This window comes from Mesoplodon densirostris, chromosome 11 (assembly GCF_025265405.1).
Source record: "Mesoplodon densirostris isolate mMesDen1 chromosome 11, mMesDen1 primary haplotype, whole genome shotgun sequence".
Lineage (NCBI taxonomy): Eukaryota > Metazoa > Chordata > Mammalia > Artiodactyla > Ziphiidae > Mesoplodon > Mesoplodon densirostris.
In genome coordinates this window covers 66356090-66371337 of record NC_082671.1, presented here as the reverse complement: position 1 = coordinate 66371337, position 15248 = coordinate 66356090, and the positions used below count along the sequence as shown (strand labels likewise).

The 15248-nt window shown below is 50.5% G+C and overlaps 1 protein-coding gene across 12 annotated transcripts in view; it reads right to left on the bottom strand.

Annotated features, from left to right (window-relative positions):
• Positions 1-15248, bottom strand: part of TTLL1 (TTL family tubulin polyglutamylase complex subunit L1) — a 37243-nt gene that overhangs the window by 12565 nt on the left and 9430 nt on the right. For all 12 annotated transcript variants that reach the window (XM_060112232.1, XM_060112233.1, XM_060112235.1 and 9 more), the window contains 5 exons: positions 12498-12614; positions 6052-6260; positions 4176-4356; positions 2871-3005; positions 2003-2111 (listed from right to left, as the gene is read on the bottom strand). In XM_060112232.1, coding sequence (XP_059968215.1) covers positions 2003-2111; positions 2871-3005; positions 4176-4356; positions 6052-6260; positions 12498-12614 — 751 coding nt within the window. The remainder of the gene's footprint in view (positions 1-2002; positions 2112-2870; positions 3006-4175; positions 4357-6051; positions 6261-12497; positions 12615-15248) is intronic.

Sequence of the window (15248 nt, the reverse complement as noted above, 5' to 3'; positions counted from 1 at the left end):
ACACTCAGTCCTTTGCAATCTGCCCCTCTGGCTGGACTCTGAGCTTCCTGAGGGCAGGGATGTGTCTAATCATCCTGCCCCAGAGTGCGGGGTGTTGCCCTGCCCCCAGGGGCCCTCAGTGGACAAGCAGATCCACTGGTCCACAGCATTTCTGTGTTCAATATAACATCTATTCTCTACGCAATGCTAAATTAGAGCCATGTGAAGCTCTCATTCAAGGGTGAAATGGAAGTTTCTCGGAGTAACCTCTTTCTTACATTAAAAAGCGAAGCATTTAGAAATAGGAAGAATATGGAAAACACTGCTGCTTCCGGTGCATGTAGAGATGCCAGGCTGAAGACAGCCTCAGCTCTCTCCTTCTGTCTTTTTAAAAGAATGGTTTCTTTTCCTTACTGATGGAAATAGTGACCTCGTGTTTGATGTCCTGAGAAGGCTCATCAAATGGGACCCTCCCAATTTCAGTCTGGCCCCCCCAGGGTGAGGCGGCTTAGCAGGCCAACACATCATGCACTGTCCTCAGGACACCAAGTGGACTCGAGGTCGGTCACTGTCATTTCCCACCCCCGCCCAGACTTCACGAAATGTGCTACTTGGTTATGAAGGGTGTGGTGTCCCCAAATGGCTGATAAGTTCTGTGCTGCGTCACCTGAAAGACCATTTTCCCAAATTCTTATGAGTAAGGCCTTGGCCGAGTCACCCCTTCTCCTCTAACTGTGAACACTGTAATGACAACGCTTTCTCAGTTTGCTCTCAGGAAAACCCAATGGGCAGGTGAACTGGGGTCAGCCCCACAGGGAAGCCAGTTGCCACGACCAGGAAGGTAAAAACCAGGGCTCCTGTTTGAGAGGGAGGCTGGGTGACTTGCCCAGGTCACCCAGAGGTTAAGTGATGGGCATGGGATTGGGCCCAAGCTGGTCTGACCAAACTCTTCAGTAGGTTACTCAGAAAAACTTGTTTTCTATCAATATTTACCCTCTTTCTATTCAAATGGAAAAAAAGACTAAAAAGACTAGGGTATTCAGGCTTCCATTCAAGCAAGACCCAAATAGAAGAGTCTTTCCTATAGAAATGAGACCCTCAGGCCTTGCTCGCCAGGACTGGATTATAGCCCCAAAGCCTGCACAGAACCTACCACGTCCTGTGTCCCAGCCTCCGCTGGCCTCTACAGGGCCCTCTCACTCCACCCGCCTCGCCTGGGGGCTCCAGCTGCCCCGACTCCTTTCAGCTCCTGCGATGCTCCTTCCTGCCACAGAGGCTTGGCATGTGCTGTGTCCTCTGCTAGAATGCTCTTTCCACTCCTCCACCCAGGGAACCCCTGCTCAGACTTCAGTTCTCTGCTCAAGGCCACTTGTGCGTGGCGGCCTCCGACCACCTGGACTACAGGCTCCTTCATTCCAAGCTCCTCCAGGCCTGCATCTCTACCTGCAGAACGCGCACCTGAGTTGCATTGTGATTATTTGATGACTGCCTTCCCCCCACAGGCTCTAAGCTCCATGAAAGTAGGGGTGAAGGAAGTTTTTGCCCATAATTGTAGCCCTCAGCATGGGACCAACCCAGACAGGTGCTCAGTATCTGGTCTTTAACTGAATGACCAAGCACAAGTCCTCTCATATAATCCTCCCACAAGCCCCACAAGGTAATGATATTATCTCCTTTTACAACTCGAGAGACCCAGGCTCCGAGAGTCAATGAAGTTGCCCAAGGTCCCAGAACTACTTGAATGTGGGACTTTCTCCAAATGCCCCACCCCCAGTGGGACAAGCACACTGGATATTTGGGGCTCCCCCTCCCAATCAGTGCCAGAGCATCTTAAATACAACTCTTATACCCACCCACCCTCTCCTGCAAATAGAAAAAGGAAGAAACCCACAAAATCCTCATCAGTGCCAGGGCATCTTAAATTCAATTCCTGTACCCACCCAGCCCCTCCTGCAAACAGAAAAACAAAGAAACCCATAAAATCAGTCCATTTCCTTAAGCTCAAGGGAAAAGAAACACTTACCCCATGCTTCTGAATGGCAACGTTGGTGAGATGAACAAACATGTTGTCCAGCTCACTGGTACTCGGGGTGTATTTTACTGTGCAAAAGCGGCAAAATCCAAGTTTATACCTAAGTGGGAATTCAGATTAATTCAATACTCTGAGGACGAGCGTAAACAAAATATAACAGTTTTTTTCTCTTAAAAGAGCTGCTTTTTGTTTTAAACTTTTTAAACAGCTGCTTTGTTATTTTTTATGGTTCTTTTTATATAACAGTTTTATTAAGATATAATTTATGTGCCATATAACTCATCCACGTAAAGTGTACAACTCAACGGTTTTTGGTATATTCAGAGTTGTGCAACCATCACCACAATCAATTTTACACCTGCATCACCCCAGAAAGAAACCCTGCGACCATCAGTAGTCCCTTCCCAACCCTGGTGTTGGGCAAACACTCATCTACTTTCTGTTTCTATAGTTTTGCCTCTTCTGGGTGCATCATATAAACGGAATTGTACAACATGTGGCCTTCTGTGCCTGGCTTCTTTCTCTGAGTATCTTTGTAAGGGTAAAAGAGTTGTTTTTTTGTTTTCAAGATTCACATTTGTGTCAAAGTTACTGCCTTACTCAACGTGGATCACATGTCAGGGACTACTCGTACGGGGAGTTCGACCAACCCTTGCAAGGTCTCCAAGGAGTAGGAAGTATCGCGTCAAAGCACGGTCTTTTTTTTTTTGGCCACAGTGTGCATTGTGCGGGAATCTTAGCTCCCCAACCAGGAATCGAACCCGGGCCCCCTGCAGTGGAAGCCAAGTCCTAACCACTGGACCACCAGAGAATTCCCAAAGCACAGTCTAAAGAATGGAAACAAAACTCCGGCTCTTACATGTAGCAGCGCAGTGGGCGGTATGTAGACACCAGAACATACAAGCGCAGGTCAAACTTCCTGCCGCCGATAAGTAACGGGTTGTTAATGTACAGAGAGATCACGTAGGCTTCCTTGGTAGACTGAGTCATGAACCTGGGCGTGGCAAAGTCGAGGTTAGATGCAAAGACCAGAGGTCTCATAGAGAACAGACTTGTGGCTGCCAAGGGGGAGGGGGTCAGGGAGGGATGGACTGGGAGTTTGGGGTTAGTAGTTGCAAACTATTATATATGGGATGGATAACAACAAGGTCCTCCTGTACAACACAGGGAGATATATTCAAATATCCTGCGATAAACCATAATGGAAAAGAATATGAAAAAGAATCTATATATGTATAACTGAATCACTTTGCTGTACAGCAGAAATGAAAACAGCATTGTAAATCAACTGTACTTCAATAAAATAAATTTAAAAAAAGAAAGACCAGAGGTCTTTAGTCGGCTGGTGACAAGCTTGCTGCCTCTCGTTAAGTGAGAGGCCAGTTCATGGGGAGAAAACAAGGGTGGGGGGTATCCACAGAGGAACCCCCGGGTGCTGGCATCATGCAGTCAGACTTAAATGCAGGACACAAGGAGGCATCCCTGCCACTCCTGGGAATTCAGGGGAGCCACTGGCCCACCCGGAAAGGGTGGCACCAATGGTGGCCTCCAGGCACTTCCCGGCAGTTAAGGACCTCGAAGAGGCAAAGAGTGAGCCTTAGACTAAATCTCCTGGTGTCCTCCTTTCTGAGGGGCCCCCAACCCAGAGAGGAGACCTGACCTGACCGTCACTTAGGTCTTCTCTTACACTGACCGCACACACTGCCTGGCGCTCGGGTCCATCCCCACCTTGACCCCGTGAGGTTGGTGCTATTTGTGTTCCCAGTTTACCCGGATGAAGAACCTAAGAGTCTATACAACAAAACTTACTCAGGTGGTGAGTGTCAGACAGGGGTTCAAGCCCAGGCACCCAGGTGTTAAGCATGCGCTTCGCCACCTCAGAAGCACCAGGACTGGACGGATCCCCCCCAGCTTTCAGGACAGAGAGCGGCCAGCGAGGCTCCCTGCTCCTGTGACCTTACGTCAGTTTACCCACCATCCCCAGGTGAGATTCTACGACTGGTGACGCTACAGTGGCCACAGAGCCCTGCCCTGCTGCTGCGTGTATACCTGCACAAATGCTGCACACCTGGAAAAGCAAGCGAGGGCGCCCCCCGCCGTGGCCAAGAGACTGAGGCCGACGTGAGGTGGCTGGGAAGCACACGCAACGGGCTCCCCCACTTACGAAGATGTTTTGCTGTCCCGGGACCACTTTTTGATTTGCGAGAGCTTGTTGATCAGAAAGATGCCCTTTCCCTGGGCTTTGCCACAAGGTTTCATGATCCAGGTGCTAGAGGGGCTTTTCCTGAACTCTTCCACGAACAGGTTGTAGTCGGCGGGCAGCATGTAGGTGATGGGGACGAAGTCTGAGGGTAACAGAGAGGGGACAACGGTGAGCCAGCCCGCCGGGGGCCACAGACAGAAAGATGCTGCCACTGCCTCTTCAGGGCCTGTTTCACTACCTCACGCCCCCCACCCAGCATCTAACAGGGCAAGGGCTTCTGCAGTTCAATCCCAGTACAACACAGGCACACCTCATTTTATTTTGCTTCACAGATAATGCGTTTTTTACAAACTGAAGGTTTGCGGCAAGCCTGCGTGGAGCAAGTCTATCGGCACCATTTTTCCAACAGCATTTGTTCACTTTGTGTTTCTGTGTCACGTTTTGGTAATTCTCGCAGTATTTCAAACTTTTTCATTATTATTATGTTTGCTATGGTGATCTGAAATCAGTGATCTCTGATGTCACTACTGCAAAAAAAATTACAACTCACTGAAGGCTCGGATGATGGTTAACATTTCTAAGCAATAAAGTATTTTTAAATTAAGGTATGTAGGGACTTCCCTGGTGGCTCAGTGGTTAAGAATCCACCTGCCAATGCAGGGGACACAGGTTCGATCCCTGGTCCGGGAAGATCCCACATGCCGTGGAGCAACTAAGCTCGTGCGCCACAACTACTGAGTCTGCGCTCTAGAGCCCGCAAGCCGCAACTACTGAGCCCACGGGCCACAACTACTGAAGCCCGTGTGCCTAGAGCCCATGCTCCACAACAAGAGAAGCCACCACAATGAGAGGCCTGAGAAACACAACAAAGAGTAGCCCCTGCTCACCGCAACTAGAGAAAGCCCACGTGCAGCAACAAAGACCCAACGCCGCCCAAAACATAATTAATTAATTAATTAATTAAGGTAATGTACATTGACTTTTTTTTAAGACATAATGCTATTGTACACTTGATAGACTACAGTTTAGTGTAAGGATAGCTTTTATATGCAGTAGGAAACCAAAAAAATTCACGTGGCTTGCTTTTATTGCGGTATTCGCTTTATTTTATTTTAAAACTTCATTCTTTTTATTTGTTTATTTATTTATTTTGGGCCACACCATGCAGCTTGCAGGATCTTAGTTCCCTGACCAGGGATCGAACGCGGGCCCCTGGCAGTGGAAGCGTGGAGTCCTAACCACTGGACCACCAGGGAAGTCCCATTGCGGTAATTTGCTTTACTTTGGTGGTCTGGAACTGAACCCACCATACCTCTGAGGGCTGTCTGTAATGAGTTTTCTCTTTTAGCTGTGTGCTAAGTACTTTACAAATCTGTATCATTTAATCCCCACAGCAAACTGTAAGATAGGTACTGTTATCATTCTCATTTATCAGATTAGGAAATGAGGCCCAGAGAGGTCACCTATGTACTTCTCCCCACGTGTGCAAAAGGGATTCTGAAATTACCCGACAGCCCAGCTTTTCTCACCAGACAGGGCAGGGACGCACTGCGCTCCCCAGGCATTGCTGGACTCAGTAATGATCCCTGCTGGCAGTCTGTAACTCAGGGAGTGTCCCCCACGCCCACCACCTCCTGTGCACATTTCCAAGGCACTCACACAAACTCAGATTCCAAGTTGAGCCCCCTCCCCCAATTCTGGAGACGCCTGGGATGAAAGAGGTGCCCACAAACACATTCATCCCTCAAAGCCAACAGTCACCATCTCACGGTCTTGTGCCACTGGAGAATACTCCACTATCTATTTAAAAGGTGAGGCCGGTGGAAAGGACACAAACCCAGGTAGAGGTATTTCCCACTTTCGTCCTTCTCCGCCAAAGGACTCCCTTCCTTCTCCAGCTCTTTCCTGTATCTCTTGATGTTTTTCACCATCAGGTCCTTCCGCGTCAGTTCATAGTGGTTCGGGAAATGGTTGACTATTTGATCATCTGAGAGCCGGTAGCCAGTCTCGACGCTAAAAACATTGCGGATGGTTTGCACGCTCATCCTGAAAGAGAAGCACAGAAGGGATGTGCAGGACAGAAGCTCAGAATGTGTCCATGTGGAGGCGGGTGTCGTTAAAGCCCGGGGACTCCTGACCAGGAAGCACGCTCCCTCAGAGCTTACCTGTGCCCAGCCCGGCACCGAACCAGGAGGTGCCTGGCCCGCAGCGGCAGGCTGTGTGTCTGCTGACTGTACCTCAACTATCTGAGGCGGGGGCTGTTTTGACTCTCCGCCCTGATTGGTTGTACTCTCTGGCACACAGTAGATGCTCAATAAATGTTTATCAGTTAATGATAACATTGATTTTGATACGAAACTAATGAAAGTCAGACTCTGAAGTCAGGAAACTCATTGACTTGATATCTGCACCCAAAGTCAGGAAGGACAGGGACCCCCTAAAACCAAAACCCCAGGGACTTCCCTGGTGGTCCAGTGGTTAAGAGTCCGTGCTTCAACTGCAAGGGGTGCAGGTTCCGTCCCTGGTCAGGAACTAAGATCTCGCATGTCACGTGGCAAACCCAAAAAATTAAAAACAAAAAAAAACCAGGGGTCATTTAAGGACCCTCAGTTGGCATGTGATATTCTTGGAGAGACCCCTGACAGGCCAGCTAAACTGCAAAGCCCCCAGTGAAATGAGAGTTGAAAGAGAAATAGATTCCTTCTCATCCTCTAAGAAAGCCAGTCTCCCTGCCACCTCTGTCTGACTTCCCTAGCACCCCCAGAGAAGCAGGAAGGATGGAAGGGCTGGCACCCACAAGGGAGTCCTGGAGTCACAAGACAAGGCAAGGTCCTCTCTGTACTCCCTGCCCCCAACCCGCCCCCTTCTCATAGCACCAACCAGAGGGTTTCTTTTGATTCCATAATCGTTAGAACAAAAGGATTAAAAAAAAACACTTTTTATTATGGGAAAGCTCAAATACACGAAGAAGTATAGAGAAAAGTGTAACAGAACCCCGTAATCCAGCTTCAACAGTCACCATGAGGCCAGTCTTGCTTTGCCTGTACCTCACAGCTCTGGCTTATTTTGAGGCACTTCCCAGATACCATATCATTTCATCCAAAATATTCCTGTTAGAATCTCTAACAGTTAAGGACTCCTTTTTATATTATATGATATCCTATTTTATACTGTTATCACAACTAAAAAAAAAAAAAGGAATGCAGCCAATTCCATTTTTTTTTTTTTTTTTTTTTTGCCTGCACTACGCAGCTTTCAGGATCTTAGTTCCCAAACCAGGGATCGAACCTGCGCCCCATGCAGTGGAAGCGCACAGTCTTAACCGCTGGACCGCCAGGGAAATCCCAGGAGCAGTAATTCCTAAATATCATCAAATATTACTCAGTGTTCAAATCTCCCCAGTTGTCTGATAAATATTTTTTTACAACTTTTGCAAATAAGGGCCAGGCCTTCTGATTAGTTGTTCTCTCTCTCACACATCTCTTTAAATCTATACATTCTCCCCCACCCCTCCTTAATTTTTTTCTAGGCAATTTATTTGTTGAAGACACCGGGTATCTGTTCTGTAGGGGTTCTCACAGCTTCCTTATTTATCATGCTCCCCAAGGCCCTGTACTTCCTGTAAGTTGGGAGTCAGACCTAGAGGTCTGATGAGCTGCAGGCTGATGGGGGCAGAGCTGCATCCCGGGGTGGCATCCAGCCGGAGAGCCTCTCCCTTCGGGATGTCAGTGACTAATCAGCTGCACCGCCCAAGAGAAACAGAATGTGACCCACAGCTGAGTCACATAGTGAATTTTCTAGTAGTCACATTAAAACAAAAGTTAAATGGGGACTTCCCTGGTGGCACAGTGGTTGGCAATCTGCCTGCCAATGCAGGGGACATGGGTTCGAGCCCTGGTCCAGGAAGATCCCACACGCCGTGGCGCAACTAAGCCCATGCACCACAACTACTGAGTCCGTGTGCCACAACTACTGAAGCCCACGCACCTAGAGCCCGTGCTCCGCAACAAGAGAAGCCACCACAATGAGAAGCCTGCGCACCGCAACGAAGAGTAGCCCTCACTTGCCACCACTAGAGAAAGCCCACATGCAGCAACGAAGACCCAACGCAGCCAAAAAAAAAAAAAAAAAGTTAAAGAGGTGCAAGTAATTTTAATGTATCTTATTTAACCTAATATATCCAAAATATTATCATTTCAACATATTACCAACATAAAAATTTGTGATGAGGAATTTTACATTTGCTTCTTCGTGCTAAAACAGGGGCGTACATCACACTCTGGCACATACACCTCTGTCTGGACCAGCCACACTTAAGTGTCCTATTGTCCTGTGGTCAGCGGCCTCCGTCCTGCACAGGCGTCGATCCTTATGTCATGAGGGGTTGCAAAACGGTGAAATTCTCTTTTTGCATTCCTCCTTCATTTATTGGCAGGAATAGTTCTACAAGGAGAAACTTCCCTTCGTCAACAATTTAGATAACCCATGAATGGTTCCTCCAGGGAAGACTGAGTAAGTGTGTGATTCTTTCCCTTTACCAGTTTTCAAACTAGTGAGCTGGTTCCCTACCACCTGCAGAGCTGTGATGAGCTGTGTTCTGGGAACCTATCACTGCAAAACGAATTACCCAACATTAGCTACTTCAGACAACCACCATTTTATGATACCTCGAGGTTCTGTGGGTCAAGAATGTGGGTAGGGCTCCGCTGAGTGCTCTGACCCACGCAGCACTGAGGTCGCTGGGTGGGATTCAGCCGGCTGGTCTGGGGGCCCCGAGAAGGCTTCTTCCACATCTGGCACCTTGGCAGGCACGGCTGGAAGGTGGGCACAGCTGCAACTTCTCCAGCACGACAGTCCCGGGACGGTCAGGCTTCTCATGTGGCAGCTCGGGGCTCCCGCAGGGGGTTCCCACACAGGAGGAGGAAGCTGCTGGTTTCTTAAGGCCTGGATCACACTGACTGCATCCCACTGGCCAAAGCAGTCACAGAGCCCACCCACGGTCAGGAGGAGGGGAACGAAGACCCCATCTGCAGAGGGAAGTGGTGTCAAAAACGTTGTGGCCATTTTAATGTGCCACAAATTACGTGGGGTTTTGTTCTGTTTCAGTTCTTTTGGGGGGCATTTTTATGAACTCATAGATTCAAACATGATTCTTGAGTTTCTAGTCTGCTGTAATTATTCTTACGGAAGCTCTAGTTGTCCCTATTTTGGGCAGAAGGAACTCTGCAAGTTGTCTCCTGAGTTTTATTAACCTGAATCCAGCAGGCCTCGACGACGTCCTCGCTTTCCCTTAAGACAAGCTATTCCGAGCTCACCTTGTACAATTCTTCCTGAGACCCAGCATCAGGCATTTCTCCAAGGAACAAAGGACCCTTCGTTATAAATAAATGTTCACCTACTGTGTAGCCTGATTGTAAAAAGGGTCCCAATTGTGCACCCCTCAACTCCCATCAGGAGGTAAAATATATTTCCCCTTGAATTGGGGCTGACCTAATGCCTTTCTTTGGCCAAAAAGAAGGGCAGAAGTGATGGTGTGCCATTTCTGAGACTAGCCCCGAAAGGCCTTGAGAGCTGCCACCTTCCTCTTGGGCCCCCGACACCACCACAAGCCCAGGCTAAGCCGGTTGGAGGGATGTGAGAGATTTGTGGAGAGAAGCCCCTGTCATCCTAGCCAAGGGCATCCTAGACCAGCCAAGCCTCAGATGACCCGCCAGGTGACAGCAGATGTGTGAGTGAGCCCAGGCAGGAACAGTGAAGTCCTGCCAGACCAAAAGAACCGCTCAGCCAAACCCACAAACTCATGTGCAGCAAAAAATGGTTGTTGCTTCAAGCCCCTAAGTTTGTGGTGTTTGTTACTCACCGTCAGTTTGGCAATGGATAACCCATACACCCGCTCCAGGAGAGCCAGTGTTTACCTGTTTCACACTCCTTCTACTTCCTGCCCACATGCAAGCTGTTTTTGCAGAGTTGTTATCAGAATACAAATACAATTGCGTAATATGTTTTTCTTCATACTTACTGTTATTCAGTTTCCCAAACTGCTTTATAATCATCATAATTATTTCAATGGCTGTACCGTAATCCACTTGGTTAATCTATTCACCTTTTCCCAACCAGTTAATGTTTAGTTGTTTCCAATATTCTTCCCTAACCAATTTTTAAGACCCAACAGGACACTTAGTGCTTAAAGCACGAGCTCTCAAGATATCTCAAATATCCAAACTTATCATACTGTTTAGCTCTTTTCTTCTCTCTGTCATTCTCTTGTTGGTTAAAAAGAGCTCTAAAACGCTTCTCGGCATGAAGAAGCAAGCACTCAAATCCCCCCCGCCCCCATCCCTGGCATGTGACCAGCTGCCCAGAGAAGCCGAAAGAACGTGCTGAGTTCTGCTGGGCCCCACAGCACTGGGCAGGGGGACACCAAACAGCAAGTACAAAATACTGTCCTGTTCAGCCTTCTTTTCAGAGCTCCCATGAAACAGGGCTCTGGATAAAGGATTTCACTTTACCTCTGAGAAGAAAGAACGTAAACTTGACACTTAACCATACACAGGCACTGAACTACTCCATAAAAGCCCTCCCTCTCTGCAGTCCACGCTCCTGAAGGGAAATTAGGTTGCAGTTTGTTTGTTTGTTTGTTTATTGGCCATGCTGCCTGGCTTGTGGGATCTTAGTTTCCCAACCAGGGATCGAACCCAGGCCCTCGGCAGTGAACGCGCGGAGTCCTAACCACTGAACCGCCAGGGAGTTCCCAGGTTGCAGTTTAAAGGGCAGGTGACTTCACTGCTGCCAGGAGCAAAGCTAGGGTCACCTCTCCATCCACCGCTGGAGCTGGAGGCTGCGTGCTGCCTACTCTGTGCCCAGGCCCGGCCAGGCTCCGGGGATGCTGAGATAAGCCAGGCCAGGTCCTCATTCTCCAGGGGTTCACAGTGTCGCTGGAAGAGGGGACAGGCTGGGAAATCACAAATCACGGCACTCAGCATGTGCTGCCACGGCACCTGAATAGAGCAGCCTGGGAGGGCGCGAGAGGCAGAGGTGGCTTCCAGGGCAGGTGTGCTGGTGCACAAAGGACAGTGACAGCACGTGCTGATGCGGTGCCCGCCATGCGCCAGGCACTGCCCCGAGTTCTGTGCTTCACTGCTTCCTTGAAACCTCAAACAACGGTATTTGCAGAGAGAGGCCAAGTCCTCTGCTAACAGCCACACAGACGGCAGTGGAGGAGCCAGGGCTGAAGCCACGCATGGCTCTGGCTCCAGGATCTGGACATCTAACCCCTGGATGCACTGCGTCTCCAAATGGGGGGCTGAGGAGGCATAGAAAGCATAGCACGTACACAGATGGAAAAGAAAGACAGTTTCAGCAGTGGGTCAACAGGGGAAAACGTGCAGCCTGATGCACTGGCGGGGACTAGGGGCGTAGCGGGGAAGAGAAGTGGCTGAGAGAAGCCGAGTGACATCTCTCAAGGTGGCGGCAGGGAGAGTGAGTCTGAGGCGGGGGGATGTACAGGGTGACAAAGCCCCTGCCGACCCCGACGTGTGCCCCCACTCACCCCCGTCCCCTCAAAGTTTCACTGCAGTGCTCTGGACCCAGGAGCTGCACAGGGTCGGCGAAGTATTTGGCTGAGGAACCCAGCAGGGATGTGGAGGCCACCCCGAGGGAGGGAGCAGACCAGGCCTGGACCAAGGAGGACACAGGACCTCACTCTGAGGAAGTGAAAGGTGGGGAGAGGAGTCTAGGAAGACTCCAAGCTCCTGGCTAGGTGGGTACCACCCGGGACTCAGGGCCCACACACTGCTTTTCTAGCCTAACTCGCCTTTCTGTGGTTTCTCAGTCAGTCCAGCCGGCACCCTCTTGGCCTAATGAGAGGGAGGTGAAAGGAAGCACTGAGCCCTCCCCACAGCCCTCCCCACCCCACCCCACAGGATGCTGACCTCCCTAGCGCACCCCGAGGTGCCAGGCAACCGGGCACCACTGTGACCAGCACGAACTGGAGGCAGGTGGGGCTCTGGTTTCTCACCCAAATTCCCACTGCCGTGTAACCACACTCAGCCGTGCTGAGACATCCTGGGACTTCCTGATAACCAGGAGCGTGGACACTCCACCACGTATACTAACCCAGGGCCTCCTCCCCGCACGCACGAAGGGCCCGGGACGAGAAAAGTGTAAGGGGAGGCGGCACGATGGCGCGGAGGCGCCTGCACAGGACAGTCCATGCGCCGGCATGGGATTAACCACGCTGATAAACGGGCTCTGGAAGACAACCAAACCCCGGTTTACACTTACCAGTAAAAATTCCAGTCCTCGTTTTCTGTCACTTGGACCCATCCTCTCTTTTCAAAGTTATTTATCAGCACCGACTTCTCGATATCAGTGACCCATTTCACTTTTCCTGCCATAATCCTGGAAGAGAGCACCTTATCGGAGCCATGATACTTAACAACTCACATCCCTCCGCCCAAAGGAGTCCTCTACGCAAGGTGAGCAGACGTCCCCCACCCCCAGCTCAGTCCTCCCCACAGTGGCTCTCAGCCAGGGCAGGTCACCCCCTGGGGGACATCTGGCAACGCTTGGAGGCACTTGCTTGTCAGGACTGGGGGTGAGGGATGCTTCTGGCATCTTGTGAGCAGAGGCCAGGGATGCTGCTCAACACCCTCCGACGTACAGGATGCCCCACCCCAGCCCCCGCCAACAAAGCATCCAGCCCCGAAGGCCAGTTGTGCTGAGACTGAGAATCCTGGTTAAGTGGGAAATAAAGGCAACACACGCTGAATGGCAGCTATGACTGGAGCCACAAGGAGAGGCACGAGGACAGGCGCCGCTGTGAGAGTGGAGGCAGCTGGGAAGGCGGCCCTGAGCGGGGACCCTGGAGCTGACTTCTGACGGGTGGGTGGGAATACTCACCCCGTCTGGGCACCCCCCATCCCCTCAAGTTCTGCCTATCTCCCTGCTGCTTCCCGATTCGCTACACCAATTCGCTCTCTTTAACTGTGGGTGATCTTTTTTTTTTTTTAATATTTATCTATTTGTTTATTTATTTTGGCTGCGCCGGGTCTCAGTTGCAGCACGCAGGATCTTTTTAGTTGCGGCATGTATGCGGGATCGAGTTCCCCGACCAGGGATCGAACCCGGGCCCCCTGCATTGGGAGCACAGAGTCTTACCCACCGGACCACCAGGGAAGTCCCTAACTGTGGGGGATATTAAGTGTTTGTCTGACCACATCAATCCCGGTGAACAAGCAACGTGGCTCTCACTGTACTTAAAATACACAGCCCCCTGGCCCTCACCTGCTTTTCCAGGTACATCTTGTGCCACCTTCTCCCTCACCCGCTGTTCCTGCCACACTGGACTTCTCTGCCCACCTCCTCTTCTACCTCAGGACCTTGGCACATGCTCTGCCTGCAGCACTCCGCCCTGCTCTGCCTTGCCAAGCTACCGCCCACTCGTCTGCCAGCATAAGTGAATGTCACTTCCTCCACAAAGCCTGACTCTCCAGACCAGCTACGCGGCCCCTTGGCACCCTGCAGTTCTGTCCTTGCTAGAGGGCAGGAGCTGGCTTTCTTTGTCACTGCTTTGTGCCCAGGGCCTGGCACCGTGCCTGGCATGCAGCAAATGATCACTTCAGAGAGAATGAGTGACTCTGGTCACAGGCCTGTCAGTACCACCATGTGACTTTGAGAAAGTTTCTGGACTTGTTTCCTCCTTTGAATTCTGGTTTTCAAACTGCTGGGGCAGCCCAGGATTCCAGGCTCCCAGCCCAGCTCCGACCAGAGAAGGCTGCATTTGTTACACTTCTGTGTACCTCTTCACAGAAGGTGAAGGGCTTTCAGGAAGAAGGGCTTCTGTGAAAAACTGGGCTTGAAAGCCAGGGGACCTGATTAGCCTCGAGGGCCTTTTATGAAAGGAGGCACCTCCCCCATGGACTTGTAATAGCTTCACATTTGGGGCAACGTAACAGGGCAGAAAAGGCATGGGACGTAGAAATGGGGACCCAGGTATGTGTTGCCTGGGAGAGGAAAGGAGAAGACACTCTCAGGATAGAATCCACCAGGCTGAGCTCGGGGTGCTTCCACCCAGCGTCAGCCCACCCCCTCCTCGCGCTGCCCAGCAAGGCGGGTAGTGTCCTCGAGGCGGGACTGTGGTCAAGCATAGGCCCCAGAGCTTGGGTTTGAGGCCCAGCTCCAGCACTCACTAGCTGTGTGACTTTGGGCAAGTTACTTAACCTCTCTGAACTTGTTTCCCCCTCTGTAAAATGGGGATAACAACAGTATCTACCCATGTCATAGGTTGGAGTGAGAAGTAAATGTGTGAACACATGTAAAGCACCGAGAATGGTGCCTGGCATGTAAGGAAGCACTCAGGGAGCATCTCATACGATTGTCATCATACCTGGTTTTCAGATGAGGAAGCTGAGGCTCAAAGGTTAAGAGCCTGGGTAAGAACAGACCAAAGGAACTGAGGGTGGCTTGAGCCAAACCTCGGGTGACCCTACTCTAAACATCTTTCCACACAGCCCATCCCTTCCCTCTGTGAACTTGGCCTTCATCAGGATGATGGCAACACCCACAGGGCCAAAGTGAGGAATAAATGGAACTGCTCTCTGTAAATTCCACATGACAGCCACATCAGGTTGCTAACCGATCGGTCATGACCCACATGCAGGTCAGCAGCCACCACACGGAGATGATGGCAGAAGCACCACAGAAGCCGAGTCCCCGTGTGCCAGTAACTCATGTCTGTACCGGAGCAAACCCCGCACGCCTCACACCCCCTTGCACTGTCCAGGCCGACTGCTGAGGGGAGTTTACTTTTTCACCACGGGTGATTTGCACATACTGCGTTTGTTACAAATTGAAGGTTTGTGGCAACCCTGCATTGAGCAAGTCTGTTGGCACCATTTTTCCAACAGTATTTGCTCACTTCGTGTCTCTGTGTCACAATATTCTTGTAAGATTTCACACTTTTTCATTATTATATATGTGCTACGGTGATCTAGTGATCTTTGGTGTTACTACTATAACTCACTGAAGGTGCAG